At 44.8% G+C, this 18,454-nt stretch overlaps 1 protein-coding gene across 1 annotated transcript in view; it reads right to left on the reverse strand.

The window, feature by feature from the left end:
- The window catches only part of LOC141100153 (uncharacterized), a 94,936-nt gene that overhangs the window by 58,201 nt on the left and 18,281 nt on the right, over nt 1–18,454 (reverse strand). Inside the window, exon 6 of the mRNA XM_073588426.1 lies at nt 15,490–16,620. Within this exon, the coding sequence (XP_073444527.1) occupies nt 15,490–16,620 (1,131 nt within the window). The remainder of the gene's footprint in view (nt 1–15,489; nt 16,621–18,454) is intronic.

Below are 18,454 nucleotides of genomic sequence, written 5' to 3' on the forward strand. Positions count from 1 at the left end.
TTTTGGCAGGTGAAGGCAGCAGGAGACTTGCCATCTCCACAGCAGGGGAACAGCTGTCAGTGCTGAACCCCACTAACACTTGAACGAATGTGTTTGGCTCTGTGGAGACGACACTTCTGAACACCAACTGACGCTGTTGGAGCCCAGGATTAGGCGAGGAGCAGGCTGGGGCCTGTTGCTTTTGGCAGGTGAAGGCAGTAGGAGACTTGCCATCTCCACAGCAGGGGAACAGCTGTCAGTGCTGAACCCCAATAACACTTGAACGAATGTGTTTGACTCTGTGGAGACGACACTTCTGAACACCAACTGACACTGTTGGAGCCCAGGATTACGCATGCCGCATGCAGAGGCCAATGGGCAGCGGTTTTTATGGAGGTTGTTGACTACTACTGATTCTAACCATGCTCCACTTAGGCCTCTGGCTCCACTGTCTCTACTATCTACCCTGGCCTCCAACCCCGCCAGCTACATCTCTGAAGTGGCGTCAGCACAATCTACACTTGTTCCTGTGTTACTGGTGCTCAGTCCCGTCAGTTGATCCCCTGATGTTTGTCTGGCAAGTTCGCCAGCTCTGTCCTCATTCCCACTACTGGTTATGGGAATGTGGACAGAGCAGGAGACCTTGCCGGACACACATCAGGGGATAAACTGATGGGACTGAGCCACAGGAACAAGTGTAGATTGTGCTGACGCCACTTCAGAGATGTAGATGGCGGGGTTGGAGGCCAGGGGAAATAGTAGAGACAGTGGAGTCAGAGACCTAAGTTGGGCACGGTTAAAAATCAGTAGTGGTTTGAATGTTGATGGAGCTGGTGACTTTGCCGTCCACACAGCAGGGGATCAGCTGGCGTTACTGAACCCCACTAACACAGGAGCTAGTGTGTTTCTCTGTGCAGACGACACATCTGAGCGACAACTGGCTGTGTTGAAGCACAGGGATTATAGTTCAGGTGGTAGAAAAATGAACACACCAGCAGACCTGGCTACAGTTGACAACCACTAATTTAGTCTGTAAGAGGAATGGCAAAGTCTTTGGAGATCCAGGCCTTGTTCATTTTCAGAAATGTCAGCCGGTCAACATTATCGGAAGATAGTCGCGTGCGACGGTCTGTTAGTACACCACCTGCGGCACTAAAGACACGTTCCGATAATACACTGGCAGCAGGGCAAGCCAGCACCTCCAATGCATACTGGCTAAGCTCTGGCCATGTATCCAGCTTAGAGACCCAAAACTTGAAGGGGGAAGAGCCATCTGGGAGTACAGTGACAGGGCAAGACATGTAGTCTGACACCATCTGACGGAAGCGTTGCCTCCTGCTGACTCGAGGCGTCGCTGATGGTGTAGACAATTGTGGTGGACACACAAAACTTTGCCACATTTGGGCCATAGTGGTCTTGCCTTGTGCTGCGGCGCTGCCTCTGCTCCCTCTTTGTGCAGAGTTTCCTCCACTGCCTCGACGCACAGAGCTGCTTTGTAAAGCACTAGCAACAATGCTGTCGGGTGGAATGGAAAACATTATGGACTGCAGCAGTGACTCTTCGTACTCCCGCAGTTTACGCTCCCGGTTCAACGTTGGTATGAGCCTTTGTACGCTGTCCCGGTAGCGAGGATCTAGGAGGGTGTACACCCAATAATCAGCCGAGACGAGAATGTGGGCGATGCGGCGGTCATTTCTCAGGCACTGCAGCATGAAATCAACCATGTGCTGCAGACTCCCAACTGCCAAAGAACCGCTGTCCCCTGTTTGAGGCGTGACCTCGGCCTGCTCTGCATCACCCCACCCTCGCTGTACATACTGAGTAGAGGTGTGTACCTCCCTCCTCTGGAGAGATGTCTTCCTCCTCCATCGACTCCTCCTCATCCTCCTCACAAAGTGTCCCCTGCCTAGGCCTTTGTGAGGAAACACGTAGCACAGACTGTCCAGAAGCAGATGGCATTTGGGACTCCTCATCCTCCACCTCTTCCGAAACCTCATCCCTTAGTGCTTGCAGTGTTTGTTGAAGCAGGCAGATAAGGGGGACAGTCATGCTGACTAGTGCATCATCTGCACTCGCCATCTGCGTGGATTCATCGAAGGCACGCAAAACGAGGCAGATGTCCTTCATAGAGGCCCACTCAATGTTGCTGAAGTGTGAATGGCGCACAGTGCGACTTGTTTGCGCCTGATGCAGCTGGTACTCCATGACTGCTGCCTGCTGCTCACACAACCGCTCCAACATATGGAACGTTGAATTCCACCGGGTGGGTAGGTCACATATGATGCGATGTTCCGGAAGGCCAAATCGTCGCTGCAGAGCAGCGAGGCGCGATCTTGCCGTGCTGGAACGCCGCAAGTGAGCGCACTCTATGCGGACGTTGTGCAACAGTGCATCAAGATCCGGATAGTCCCTCAGAAAGCTCTGCATGACCAAGTTAAGCACATGTGCCAGACATGGGATGTGTGTGAGGTTGCCTAGGCCAAGAGCTGCCACCAGATTTCGGCCATTGTCACACACTACCAAGCCCGGCTGGAGATTCGCTGGCCCAAACCACACATCGCTCTCCTGCTTGATAGCATTCCAGAGCTCCTGCGCTGTGTGGCTTCGATTCCCCAAAGAAATTAATTTGAGTACAGCCTGTTGACGTTTGGCCATGGCTGTGCTCATATCGGTCGTAACAGGCTCCTGCTCTGCTGTTTCTGAGGAACTTGAGTAGGAGGAGGAGTCTATGTGTACAGACTGGAGTCCTGCAATCCGTGGCGTTGGAAGAACACGTACAGCGCCACTCTCCAGATCTGTACCCGGCTCCACAACATTGACCCAGTGGGCAGTGAGGGAAAGGTATCGTCCCTGTCCATGGTTACTGGTCCACGCATCGGTGGTCAGGTGGACCTTGCTACTAACGGCGTTTAGTAGCGCATGTTTTATTTTGCCCTCAACATGTTTCTGCAGGGCAGGGACGGCTCGCCTGCTGAAAAAAAAGTGGCTGGGAACGTTGTATTGGGGGACTGCCAATGCCATTAAGTCCCGGAAGGTGTCAGTGTCCACCAGCCTGAATGACAGCATTTCAACTGCCAGAAGTTTGGCAATGCCAGCATTCAGAGACTGTGCTCGGGGATGGTTTGCCGAGTAAGGGCGCCTTTTATCCCATGCCTGTGCTACCGATGGCTGTGATGGATGGGAACGTGCTGCTATGGGTGGAATCTGACAGGGTCTCCGGACAACAGTGGCAGAGGTTCTTCCTTGGCGATCCTGTGAGGAAGCCGAACCAGCAGTGTGTGAGCTGGAGGAAGAGGCCCCAACACGAACTGAAGAGGTGGTAGGTGGTGCTGTACGTTGGCCTACGTCTTCAGGGTGTCTCTGCAACTCCAACTCGTGCTTGGTGCGCACATGTTTCCACATATTTGTGGTATTGAGGTTGCTGACATTTCTCCCTCTTTTGACTATCTGATGACACAGCTTGCATTTGACAAAGCAAATGTCATCTGCAACTGTGTCAAAAAAGGACCACGCACTGCAAGTCTTGGGAGTGCCCGTTTTGCCTTTGGAATGAGGAATGCTCCTAACGGGTGCCGAAGTGGAGGGTACAGGCAACCAAGTCTTCCCCCTCCCTCTGCCTCCTGTTTTGGCCGGTAGGGGAATCTCTTCCTCCGAGCTGCTCCCACCACCTTCCTGTTCCTCACGCCATGATGGGTCAAGGACCTCATCATCTTCCCTCCCCTCTTCAAACAGCTGCTTCTCCGGGGTTGTCTCGCCAGCACCGTACGCACCAGAAAGTGGCAACTGAGTCTCGTCATCATCTGATGCGTACTGAGGTGTGCTGACCATAGGCACTGGCCCACTCGCCTCTTCAGATTCAGAGGGACAAAGAAGTTGCGCATCACTGCATACTCCCTCTTCTTCACATTCAGGAATGCTGCTTGGCTGGCCCCCTCTTTCCAAGCCAACAGATTCCGAGAACAGAAGTAGAGACTGTGATGGCTCCTGTCCATGTCTCTCTGACTGCCTGGGCACTTTGGCAGGTGGTGAAGAGACAGATGGTTGCTCTTCGGTGCTCTGGTCCTGAGAGGCTGTGGAAGTAATTGAGGTCGATGCGTTAGCTGCCATCCATCCGACAACGGCTTCAATTTGTTCCTCCAGCAGCAGTGGGGTACGTTGAGGTCCTACAAAGCTGCGCATAAAGGACTGTTGCCTGCTAAAACTGGGGGATGCTGATCCACTGGTGCCCGCAGCAGGCCCAGAATCCCCACGTCCTCTACCTGCAGAATCCCCACGTCCTCTCCCTGCTGAAACTCCACGCCCACGCGCCTTACTCCCTGCCTTCTTCATCTTGCCAGACTGCTTAAGATAGGCAGAAAAGTACAAAGGGGGGCCTTAGTGTGCTTATTCCTGAACAGCTGGTTACAGGTACAAGAAACACTAATTTTATGAAGTGTGTGTGTGTGGACTACACTTTAATAGGAGCTGATGTGGCCTACACAAGTTCCAAATGTAGTGTTTGGTGAACTTTTTTTGTGGTTTCTTTGTTGGAAACAAACTCAAAGTATGTGAACAAAGAATTGAAACTGATAGTATCACCAACTTTTTGGAGCTATTACAATGCAGGCAGGTAACCTACAATGCAAAAGATGAGGCTCCAAAAAAATTGGGTAATACTAATCTGGCTGCACCGGCAGGGCACAAGCCAGAAAAAAAGGCTCCTCTATCTACTCCTATATAGTGTTTGCAACCAACCAATGTTGAAGGATACGGATGGATGCACACTAATAGGAGAAGAAAAAATGAGCTGCACTCAAAGACAAATATGTGTGAGGCAGTGACACACGTTGAGCGTCCTACCAGACGTAGCTGCAGGACACTCTACTCTGCGTGAGCTGCACTCACACACAGTCAGAGACCTCTCAGACAGCCGTGAACAGTGCAGCTAAGTGGGCCCTGGCACTGACAGGCTGCAGAAAGGCTCCGCTGTGTACTCCTATATAGTGTTTGCAACCACCGTAGATGGAGACGGATGGATGCACACTAATAGAAGAAAAAATGAGCTGCAATAAAAGAAAAATGTGTGAGGCAGTGACACGCTGAGCGTCCTACAACCAGACGTAGCTGCAGGACACACTACTCAGCGTGAGCTGCACTCACACACAGTCAGAGACCTCTCAGACAGCCGTGAACAGTGCAGCAAAGTGGACACTAGCACTGAAAGGCTGCAGAAAGGCTCCGCTGTCTACTACTAGTGTTTGCAACCAACGTATATGGATACGGATGGAAGCACACTAGATTGAAATTATGTAAAAAATGCAGCTCAAAAATTAAAAGATGTATGAGGCAGCAGTGAGGCACGCTGGGCAGCCTACAACCTGACGTGGCTGCAGGACCCACTCCACAGCATGAGCTGCACTCACACAGCCCTTGCAGACAGCTGTGAACACTGCTGCTAGGGCAAAGAAGGCTACAGTGGTGGTTTATGTAGCCTGGGTAAAGCACTAGATGTTTGGTGGAATTGCTATTTCTAACTGTCCCTCACAGTCTTCTACAGCAGCCTGTCCCTAACTGAATTCACAGCAGAGTGAACCAGAAATGGCGGCTGCGGTGGCTTTTATAGTGCATCATGACATCATTTCGGCAGCCAATCACAGCCATGCCAATAGTTAACATGCCTACATGCCTAACAGGATGTGCCCACACTTTGGAGGATTCCCATTGGCTTAATCAAAGCAAGCAGGCTCATAGCATGATGGGAACTTCCGATTCCGGTATCCGATATGACAAAAGTATCGGAAGTCAGTATCGGAATTCCGATACCGCTAATATCGGCTGATACCCGATACTTGCGGTATCGGAATGCTCAACACTAGTCATCAGTGAAAATTTTGGTCGTATTTTCAACAGTTGTCTATGCTGTGAAGATACGAGATGTGCAGCATCTGAAACAACGGATACTGGAAGCCTGTGCTAGCATTTCTTCTGCGGTGTTGCTATCAGTGTGTCAAGAGTGGGAGAAGAGAGCATTGACAATCCAACACAATTGGCAGCACTTTGAACACATGTTATAAGTAGTCATAAACTTGTAAATAACTCATGAAAGAATAAAGTTACGTTAAAACCAGGCACACCATTGTTTTTCTTGTGAAATTCTCAATAAGTTTGATGTGTCACATGACCCTCTTCCCATTGGAAAAAATAAAGTTGGGTCCAAAATGACCAACTTCAAAATGGCAAGTCAGAAAAATGGCGTGTACAGGTGCGAACTAGGAATAGCCATCTCTATATATGAAAATGAATGTATGTACTGTATTTGTGTATCACCAACCAATCACGAATCATCTTTCATTTCACCAGAGCTGTTCAAAAGAACCTCAGCTGTGATTGGTTGCTATGATCAACAGTTTTCCTTGCAACCAATCACTAAGCATCTCTCATTTCACCAGAGATGGTTAAAACTAGCTGAGCTGTGATTGGTTGCTATGAGCAAGTTTTCCCACTTGACAACACCTCAGCAGACACTGACATGGTGGGAGAAATCTAGCATCCCCAGGAACATAAGCTCCCAGCCATTGTATGCCTCCCAGAATGGAGCACAGAGCACATGACAGAAATGAATCCCCCCTCCCTTGGATCAATGGTATGCAAGTTAAGGCAAATCCATTCAGCGTTTTGGTACTGACCCCAGGCCATTCTTAAAGGGATCTCCAGTATAGAAGGCAGGGCAAATCCATCCAGTGCTTTGGTTCTGACCCCATGCCTCTCTTAAAGGGATCCTCGGTATGGAAGTCAGGGCAACTGCCTTCAAATGCTCTTTTACTGACCCCAGGCTCTCTTAAAGGGATCTCCTGTACAGAAGTTAGGGTAAATCCCTCAGCGCTCTGATTCTGACCCCAGGATTCTATTAAAGGGATCATTGGTATGGAAGTCAAGGGAAAATCCACTTAGCGCTGCGGTTCTGACACCAGGCCTCTCTTAAAGGGATCCCCGGTATGGAAGTTAGGACCGTTCCACTCAGCGCTCTGGTTCTGACCCCAGGCTGACAGGATGATGTGGGATATTAGGGGTAGTAGTCCGGCGGCTGTGACGGGATGATGTGGGATACTAGGGGTAGTTGTCTGGTGGCTCTGGCTGACCGGATGATGTGGGATATTAGGGGTAGTAGTCCGGTGGCTCTGGCTGACGGGATGATGTGCGATATTAGGGGTAGTAGTCCGGTGGCTCTGGCTGACGTGGGATATTAGTGGTAGTAGTCCGATGGCTCTGACGGGATGATGTGGAATATTAGTGGTAGTTGTGCGGTGGCTCTGGCTGACGGGATGATGTGGGATATTAGGGGTAGTAGTCCGGTGGCTCTGGCTGATGTGGGATATTAGAGGTAGTTGTGCGGTGTCTCTGGCTGATAGGATGATGTAGAATATTAGTGGTAGTTGTGCGGTGGCTCTGGCTGACGGGATGATGTGGGATATTAGTGGTAGTAGTCCGGTAGCTCTGGCTGAGGGGATGATGTGGGATATTAGTGGTAGTTGTCCGGTGGTTCTGGCTGACGGGATGATGTGGGATATTAGTGGTAGTTGTCCGGTGGTTCTGACTGACGGGATGATGTAGGATATTAGTGGTAGTTGTGCAGTGGCTCTGGCTGACGGGATGATGTGGGATATTAGTGGTAGTTGTCCGGTAGCTCTGGCTGAGGGGATGATGTGGGATATTAGTGGTAGTTGTCCGGTGGTTCTGGCTGACGGGATGATGTGGGATATTAGGGGTAGTAGTCCGGTAGCACTGGCTGACGGGATGATGTGGGATATTATAGTGAATGTGGCTATGCGGTGTGGGTGGGGCTATACACTCAGCTTTATACCGGGTGAGTCATAAAGGACGGACGTTTTTAAACTAATCATAAAATCGTTAAATATTTATTAAATATAAATGTATTCACAGATTTGGTTACGTATACTGACAAATATTTGACAAATTCAAGTGTGGAAAACAACATCTGCCATGTGGTGGCCATTATCAGTGATGCATTTCCAAAGGCGTTCTTGGAAGTTGGCATCAACACGTTCCAACACAACTCTGTCGATTTGGGCAACTTCCACTCGAATAGCTTCCTTCAGTTCTTGTAATGATCGAGGCTTAAGCTTGTATACACGTGATTTGAGGTGACCCCATAAGTAATAATCGCACATGGACAGGTCTGGGGACCTAGGAGGCCAATTAATATCGCCAAACCTGGAAATGATGCGACCAGGGAAGAGAGGGCGAAGAACGTTCATTGTTGCTCCGGCTGTGTGGGCCGTTGCCCCATCTTGTTGAAACCACACACTAGAGATGGGGATATGTTGCCGTCGTAACTCAGGAACAAAGAAGTTATTTATCATGGCGATATAACGTTGTGAGTTCACGGTAACAGTATTGCCATTATCGCCTTCGAAAAAGTACGGACCGATCACGCCATATTTGCCCATAGCGCACCACACCGTTACCTTAGGGCTGTGCAGCGGTCGTTCATGTAATTCTTTCGGATTTTCATAGGCCCAATAACGGCAGTTCTGCTGATTAACCATGCCATTGACATGGAAATGAGCTTCATCACTCATGAATAAAATAAGGTTGTCGTTTTGCTCAATAATTGCTTCCATCTCATGTGCGAACTTCAGTCGCGCTGCGTAATCCCCGCGCTCCAACTGATGCACAATGGCCAATTTATAGGGGTGGAAATGCAGGTCTAAATGCAAAATACGCCTTACTGTACGATTACTGAGGGCAAGTTCTAAAGAATGTTTTCGAGCAGATCGACTCGGACTACGCAGCATGGCTTGCCTGACGCGTTCCACATTTTCAGGGGTACGTGCCGTTCGTGGAGCCCCCGGTGGTCGTTTGTTCATTAGTGTACCTCGTGTACGGAGTGCTTCAACCCAACGTAGGATAGTGTTACGAGCGGGAACAGCTTGATTTCTGTGAATATTGAAATGACGCCGAAACTCACGCTGAACGGCTGTGATACACTCATTATTCTTGACAAAACTGTCGTACGCAAAAACGCGATGTTCTATCGTCCACGGCACCATAGCTTAAACTGAAACTAAAATAAAAACAATGCTTTCACCTCACAAACATAACCCCGCCTCCCGCACATCTCTACCTCCACCTGGTGGTGAGTTATAGCCACTTCAAATACATCCGTCCTTTATGACTCACCCGGTATATAATCATTATAATTTGTTATAACTAACCGTAGTTAGTTACTATGCCCGGGCAGCGCCGGGCTCTTCAGCTAGTCTCTATATATAACAAAGTTGCACTCTGTAGTGCTAGAGCATGTGAATATGAATATCATTACTGCTCTAGATAATAAAAAGTGAAGATACTTAGTACATTATTTGACCAATTCATGCAATCGCAGCAGCCAACAAGGAGATGTCCAGTTTGCTGGGAACCTATGTGTCTACTTCTCTTAGGTTAAAGCATGAATATATTAGTAGGTAGGATCCTGCTACAATTAAAACCGCCACAGGCTGGATGGCAGAGTGCTCGGTCTATCGTCTATAGCAACCATTGATACTTGCAGTTTGGCGCACATGGCCTGTGCAGTCTCTTCTAAGGGTATGTGCACACATAGTTTTTAGGTGCTGTGGATTTTGTAAAATCCGCAGGTAAATTTCAGGTCAAAAGACCTGCGGTTTATCACCTCTACAATGGAGATGGTAAACCGCAGCGGAATCCGCAGAAAAGAAGTGACATGTCATTTTTTTCTGCGGATTTGAAACTGCAGCAAAACCGCTCGGAAAATTCCGCAGCATGTGCACAGCGGTTTCCATTTCACAGAGTAAAATGGTACTGTATAACGCAGCAGATTCTGCTGTGGACCCGCAGGGCCAGAAACGCTGCGGATCCGCAGCAGAATCCACAGCGTGTACACACACAATTAGAGAGATTCTGCCTTGTTTCTCTCCAGCTCCAACACAACCCACTCTGCTCTGCTTCCCCCAGCTGACTGACAACAGTGAACAAATGGCCTGGTTCTAGTCATAGCCATTTAGGTGCACCTAATCAGGATGTGTAGTGCTATAATTTAACTCCTAGCCGACCTGGCTTTCCCACAGTATACAGTGGATTGCAAAGTTATTCACCGCCCTTGGCCTTTTACCCATTTTGTTACTGTTTAAACATAGATTGTAATGTTTTCTAATTCAATTTGTGTTTGATGCATCAGCACTAAATAGTCTAACTTGGCAAAGTGAGAAAAATATAGGTAGACATCAAACTTATGGGATCAAATATCTAAAATTTGGTAGGTGCTTAAGTATTCACCCCTTTTGCGATGAAGCCCCTAAAAATTTCTGCTGTAAGCAATTACATTCATAAGTCCCATGCTTAGTGAAAGGAAATCCCCGTGCGCAATCTAAATGTCACATGGTCTGTCATTATAAGAAAGACATAGCTGAACTGGAGCGGGTGCAGAGAAGAGCGACCAAGGTTATTAGGGAACTGGGGGGTCTGCAATACCAAGACAGGTTATTACACTTGGGGTTATTTAGTTTGGAGAATCGAAGGCTTAGGGGTGAGCTTATTATAATGTATAAATATATGCGGGGACAATACAAAGACCTTTCTAATGATCTTTTTACTGTTAGACCTGTGACGGAGACAAGGGGGCATCCTCTATGTCTGGAGGAAAGAAGGTTTAAGCATACTCACAGACGCGGATTCTTTACTGTAAGAGCAGTGAGACTATGGAACTCTCTGCCATATGATGTAATGAGTGATTCCCTACTAAAATTTAAGAAGGGACTGGATGCCTTTCTTGAAAAGTATAATATTACAGGGTATATACATTAGTTTCCTTGATATTGCGTTGATCCAGAGAGCTAGTCTCATTGCCGTATGTGGAGTCGGGAAGGAATTTTTTTCCCCAATGTGAAGCTTACTGTTTGCCACATGGGTTTTTTTTTGCCTTCCTCTGGATCAACATGTTAGGGCAAGTTAGGATAGGATATGGGTTGAACTAGATGGACTTAAAGTCTCCCTTCAACCTTAATAACTATGTTACTATGTTAGTATATACACACCTCTTTTAAAAGGCCGCAGAAGCTGCAACACCATTAAACCAGAGGCACCGCTAACCAAACAAAACCATGAAGAACAAGTAGATCTCCAAACAAGTCAGGGACAAAGTTGCTGAAGTACAAGCAAGGGTTGGTTTATAAAAAATATTATATATTTATATCTCAGTTTCTCAAAGCACCACAAATCCATTATCATCAAATGGAAAGAACATGTTAACACAACATATCTGCTAAGAGAGGGCCACCCACCAAAACTCTCAGCCCGGGCAAGGAGGATATTAATCAGAGAGGCAGAACAGAGACCAAAGGTAACCCTGACCTGAAAGAGTTCCCAAGCAAAAATTACATCTGTCCATATGACCACAATAAGTTGTACAATCCATAGAGGTTGCCTTTATGGAAGGGTGGGCAGAAATAAAGCCTTTACTTAAAACACAAAAATTCTAAGGCTTGCTTTGAGTTTGCTAAAAGACATATGGGAGACTCCCAATATGTATAGAGGAAGGTACTGTGGTCAGATGAGACCATAATTTAACTTTTTGGCTACCAAGGTAAACGTTTCCCCACAGTCAAACATGGTGGTGGCACTAACATGCCGTGGGGATGTTTTTTTTAGCAGCAAGGACAGGGAAAATGGTCTGAGTTGAGAGGAAGATGGATGGTGTGAAATACAGGGATATTCTTGAGGAAAAACCTGTTTCAGTCGATCAGTGATGAGACTGGGGCGGAGGTTCACCTTCCAACAAGACAATGACCCAAAGCATACTGCTGCTATAGCAACACTCGATTGGTTTAAGGTGAAGTATGTAAATGTTTTGGAGTGGCCTAGTCAAAGCCCTGACCTTAATCCAATTGTGAATCTGTGGTCAGACTTGAAGAACTGTTCACCAGAAACATACCGCAGCAAAATGTATCACGCTCTAACATAGCGCTACTTCCATTCATCTCAAGTCTCCCCAGACGACAATCCGTTCTGATTAGTGATGAGTGAGCATACTCGTTACTCGAGTTTTCCTGAGCATGCTAGGGTGATCTCTGAGTATTTGGATGTCCTCGGAGATTTAGTTTCTCTCGCCATAGCTGCATGATTTGCGGCTGCTGGACAGCCTGAATACATGTGGGGATTTCCTAACACACAGGCAATCCCCACATATATTCAGGTGATGGTCCAAACAGACCGGAACGTTATAATGTGGATTGCCAATAAATACTCACATGTTTATTCACTTCTGAGTGCCAAGTTTATTGCTACTATTTAGGGGTGTGAATACTTATGCACACTGAAGACTTCAGTTATTTTTTCCTATTTGTTTGTTTCACAAAAGGAAATCCAAATGTTTAGATTTGTAGGCATGTTCTATACATAGGTTGTTAGGTAGCGAAACACGAAAAATGCCAAGGAGGGTGAATACTTTTGCAAGCCATTGCACATGTATATATTTTGGTACAGCAGGACGACTTCATTACAATGCTTATAAAAAATATAGCAGTTGGATTGTCTTCATAAAGCAGCTGTAGAAAAATACAGAAGCTGTGAAGAGGTTATAGTAAAATAGTCTCTTTGTCCAAGATTTGTCCAAGTCCATTTAATTACTTGAAGAGAATATTACACCCATCTTTCTTTGCATCCTGAATGGAAAGCTTGTGTTGGTTGTGTGTCTGTGAGCAAGAGGCCAAGTAAAGCAGCCTGCCAATGGAAGCCTCCTAGGTCTCATATAAGGTTATACAAGAAAAAGAAATATAAGGTTATATTCATACATTAAACCCAACACCTATGTTGTCCATGTCTTATAGCGAGACAGCCATTCCCCAAATTTCCACTGGGGAGCTTTGATGCAAAGAAAATGGATGAAATATTCTTTTCAACCAAATAGACTCAACGTGAATAAATGGGAGTATTTTACTAGAACGTCAAATATTCTGCATTTTTCTACAACTACTTTAGGAAGATAATTGAATAAACTGCTATTTTATTAAAATAATTATTGTTAAGTCCTCCTCATGTAATACAATCTATACATAACATATATTTAATAAATAAAGTGGCCCAGTGAACAAAGCATTCAAGTTTTGGGTCCATGGCCAGGATACTCATCAGCTCTCGATCCTGTAGTCAATCCAAAAGTGATGACTTACAGTGTAAATACATAAAGGAGATAAAGTAAGGGGCACTTTTATATTGTGAGCATGTGACAATTATAATTTCTAATTGTCCTATCACCTCTCAGGGTGAAGAATTTCCCCATTTGCTCTGCTGTTGATTGGACTGAAAGATGGGAGATTTATATTCAAAATTACCATTTTTCAACCGTACCGTGATGCTATGTAATTTTCAAAGGTGCAAGAAAAGTTGGAGTCGCTTACCATCAGAGACATCGCAGAACTCTTGCACAGAAGCAAAAAGCTACAACTGATGGACGATCTACAGATGATCTCTACTCCTTATCCCTTAAAGGCTGGACATATTGGATAAGTAACAGGTCCGGCAGACACGCTACTTGAGACACTGAGCTACCACATCTTTAGGTAGGAACAACTTGCTACTTACGTGCAGTACAGAGCGGTTTGCAATTTTTGTTTTTCTACCTTTGGTACCAGGCAATAGTTACAGCAGCTTGTTTTGCCATTAATTGCAGCAGCAGTGCAATTCGCGTGGTGGGAGTGCCGATATTACAATACATCTAATAAACATCCAAACACAAGGCGCCAAGTTGTATAAGAAGATATTTAATAACTGGTAAGTTTCAAAGGGGTTGTCTGATGCCTCTCTTTCACTAGATCTGAAATCAGACTTGGAGAGCCGCTATTGTATGTGATCTGAACTGTTGCCAACACACCCATTTGATTCTCAATTAGTCTTATGCTGTAGCGAACACCAATGCGTCCTGTGAGCCGGGGGGAGCATAGATGTGTTCCAACTTCAATCATTTCTGCATCTTCAGGAGTCAGATAATCTTTAATATGTTGGTGGTGCAGGGAACTGTCAGCTCCTTGCTCCACTATTCAGCATCTGTGTCAGTTCCATGCCAGCAGGTTGAACGATATATTATGCCTGGTGTGTGGAGCTTCAGTCCAAACAGCACAGACAAGAGCATCGTATTTTGGAATCGCGTTTAGGAGTATTTTTTTCATGGTGTCAATTTTTTTTATTTTTTTGTGTGTAAATGGGAATTTATACTGTACTGGGGAGACTGAAGGCATCACAGTTTTGGGGAGCACAGTGGCCTTCTCATAACCTATTGGGGTACATCATGCTGTAATAAGGGCACTGTGGGGACCTCTTACTGTATTGGGACCACGGATGGTGGCATCATACTGTATTGTGGATTTGTTGTGGAATCGTATAGTGTAAGAGACAACTTTAGAGTGTGTATGAGCATCATGGTCACACATCATACTGTGTGGACACCATGAAAGAAGTACTGCAGTGGATGGGGTACTAAGGGGCATCACTAGAACTATTTTTGTGTGCATGCCAGAATACATTTCTCTTTTCCCAGTGTTTTAAAGTTGGGAGGTATGCTTTTCCATGACTGACTGCGCCTCGGTGTTGTGACCCCGCTGAGTTATTGAGGGTTAATAAGGCTTTTGTTATGGGGCCCTGGTTTAATAGGCCATTTTATTTATATTGAAGTAAAAAACTGGGCCTTGGATGGTTGCTGGTCAATTATAGCAGCTTCACTCCATAGTCGATGTCAAATAGGAAGGAACAGAGCAGCTCCAGACAAACCACTTGAGCTGGAGTTATACAATGTATACAACATATACATATTGAATATTTTATATACACGGTTCATATATAGGTGAAATATTTGGATACTAATTTATTTTAAGTAACAAAATGATCATTGGTAAATGTTTAGATTTTCTGATAATCATTTAGTGCTCTAAACAGTTTACCCTTCCTCTTGTAGGCATATGAGTTTACTAGACTACAACATGTTAATTTTCTTCTACACATGGTCAACAAAAATATTGAAGTTGAAGACAATGGCTACTTCCCTGTGTGAATTTTCCCTGTTTGACAAGATCTGCTTTCAGATTTAACATCTTTCCCATTCTCTGAACCTGAAAATGGTTTCATCCTTGTGCGAGTTCCCCGAGATCTAACAAAATCTGATTTCTGGCTTAAACATTTCCCACGCTCTGAACATGAAAATAGGTTTTTCTCTTGTGTAAATTATCTGGTGTACAGTATAACCAAAACAGATTTATTTAAAAAAAATTCCCAAACTAAGGACACTAATATAGCTTCTATCCTGTGAAAATTCTCTGGTATGAAACAAAGTATGATTTCTACTGTATGTAAAATGTTACCCACATTCCGAATATGAAAATGGCTTCTCCTCTGTATGAATTTTCTGATGTTTCTTAAGATGTGTTTTCCGACTAAAACATATCCCACATTCTGAACATGAAAATGGTTTCTCCCCTGTGTGATTTCTCAGATGTGCAACTAAACTGGGTTTCTGTTTAAAACTTTTCCCACATTCGGAACATGAAAATGGCTTTTCCCCTGTGTGGATTCTGTGGTGTGCAACTAAATCTGATTTATTCTTATAACATTTTCCACACTCTGAACATGAAAATGGCTTCTCCCCGGTGTGAATTCTCTGATGTTTAACAAGATCCGACTTATGATTAAAACTTTTCCCACATTCTGAACATGAAAATGGCTTCTCCCCTGTGTGAGTTCGCTGATGTGTAACGAGATATGATTTCTCTAAAAAACATTTCCCACATTCAGAACATGAAAATGGCTTCTCCCCTATGTGAATTCTCTGGTGTGCAACAAGATTTGCTTTCCAATTAAAACATTTACCACATTCCGGACATGGAAATGGCTTTTTCCCTGTGTGAACTCTCTGATGATTAACAAGATTTGATTTTGAAATAAAAAATTCCCCACATTCAGAACATGAAAAGGTCTTCTCCCCTGTGTGAATTATCTGATGTAAAGCAAGATTTGTTTTCCGAATAAAACTTTTCCCACATTCTGAACATGAAAATGGCTTATCACCTGTATGAATTTTCTGATGTAAAACAAGATTTGCTTTCCAATTAAAAGATTTTCCACATTCTGAACATGAAAATGGCTTCTCCCCTGTGTGACTTCTTTGATGTTCTACAAGTTTGGATTTCTCACTATAACTTTTCCCACATTCTGAACATGGAAATGGCTTTACACCTGTGTGAATTATCTGATGTAATACAAGATTTCCTTTCCGATGAAAACATTTCCCACATTCTGAACACGTATATGGCTTCGCTCCTGTATGAATGCTCTGATGATTAACAAGATATTTTTTACGTTTAAAACATTTCCCACATTCTGAACATGAAAATAACTTTTCCCCTAAAGCTGTTTGATGTTCAACAACCATTCTGGGACTTTCAGTTTTCATATCTGTCTTTCTTAAAGCAGAAGAAAGGACCTGGTCAAAAGGATCAGATGACAGCTGTTTTCTGAGAATTGCTGGGTGTATATCTTGCATACTGGCATGGTCTTCAAATATTTCCGATTTGATATCACAATCCTCCGCTTTAAAACCTGAAAATATCAGATATCCCTCTGAGCTCATGGTATAGTCATCTGCCAAAAAGAAAACAGATTTTTATATTAGAAGTATATTAAATTATGTTTATAACATTTCAATACAAATTGTAATGCAATCCATTATCAACTCAATTAGAAAGAAGATCACAAAACAAGGACTAATACATTATGATTTTAAACCACCAAGTTGTGCCATTTTTGTTTTTCCACTTCTCCGTAGAAGCCGTCTTCTTCATGGTTTACGTTTCACTTTGTCACCACTTGTTTCTATAGGAAAGATATATATCTTTGTGCCATGTTAGCCAGTAGATAGAATAATATTTAGAATAGAGAGTCCTCAGTGGTTGATACCATCTTTTCAGTTAGCCATTAAAAGGTAATGCATTGCAAGCTTTGGAGACTACTCAGGTCTCTTCATCGGGCTAGTCTAATACAACATCTGAAGAATCACATTTATACACAAAACAGCACAGAAATAACGCAATAGATAACACAAGTGTTGTGAAGCAGAATTGTCATTATGGGAGAGGGATAAACAAATGTTGGAACAGTTCATAGATAAGGAGTGTGAAAGTTTTATTGCCCTCTGATTGGGGTCTGGTTCTGTGTTGTGTGATGATCCCAGAAGGTCTGAAGAGCAAATTCCTTGATTGATGTAAAAAGACAAATCCATGCGACACATTCATTCCTGCACTCAGTGTGTCAAAGGTTGTCATAAATTTATACTCCCAGACTCTTCTGTCTCTCTGAGACTTGAAGTTACCTTTTAATACAAGTAATTTAATGTCCATCATGCTATGACCTTGCCACAGGTAGATCCATTCTTTTTTCTCTTATTGTGTGGCGATGAGAATTCATCCTTGTTCTAAGATTTTGCCCTGTCTCCTCCACATACAGACCCCCAGCTGGACATTAAGTACAAATGATTAAGTACACCACATTAGATGTGATGCAGCTGAAAGTACCTGGGATCCTGTAGTCCTGATGTGAGTTGGGGATCTTTATCTTGTCCGTGGTCATTATAAATGGACAGGTTTTACGTTTTTTTCTGGTTGCAAGGAAAGGTTCTGCCAGCTGTTGGGGAGGACAGGGAGCTTCTGACAATGATGCTTCTTAGATTTGGGGGCTGCCTAAAACACAGCAGTGGGGGGGTCTGGAAATATGGATTGTAATCGGGCATCTTTTTGTAGTAAAGGTTGTAATTTCCGTGCAGCTCCCCTTAGCACCTCTAATTTGGATTTCAATTGTTCTTGGATGGTAGCCCTGATTCAAAAAGGTCTTTCTGAGGTGACCAAGGTGTTTGTCTCTATCCATGGGGTTGTGCTGCGAGTTCATTTTCCCCTTCACTACTGAGGCCCGAGGAACTCCCTCTTCTGGTGAAGAAAGGTAGTGAGCCTGATTGTCAAACACCTGGGGCTGATGATGATGACTGGCTGAGTGGAGTTAATGACTGGATATAAGGCTGCCGACGCCCTTCTGGCCTGCGGGTGATTTCTCTGTGGACTTCTAGGAAACCAGTCTGATTCCTGCTCATCTAAAGCTAAGATTTCTGCTTTGCCTTTTTGCATTAGTGTTTTGTTTTCCTTGCTTTTCTCGATTCTGCCATTCCCTGCTGGGGTGAGCTGAATCTCCTTTTGCCTGTTGCTCTGTCTTCAGAATATTCCTGAGTACTGACATAGCTTTTTTGAAGCCTAGCGTCTTCAGGGCCTTTTTTACTGTCAGTTTGTTGGCTCTTATTTTCATAGGGTTTTTCACGGATTGCAGACAGCAGCCTTCCTGTCCTTTCCTATCTAAGCTAGCGTGGGCCCCATCTTTGCTCAGTCTATCTTTCTGTCTGTGTTTTGTTCTTTCTTCTTGCTTCACCGTCATT

Source organism: Dendrobates tinctorius, unplaced genomic scaffold, assembly GCF_039654945.1.
Source record: "Dendrobates tinctorius isolate UK_male_01 unplaced genomic scaffold, ASM3965494v1 ptg000103l, whole genome shotgun sequence".
Lineage (NCBI taxonomy): Eukaryota > Metazoa > Chordata > Amphibia > Anura > Dendrobatidae > Dendrobates > Dendrobates tinctorius.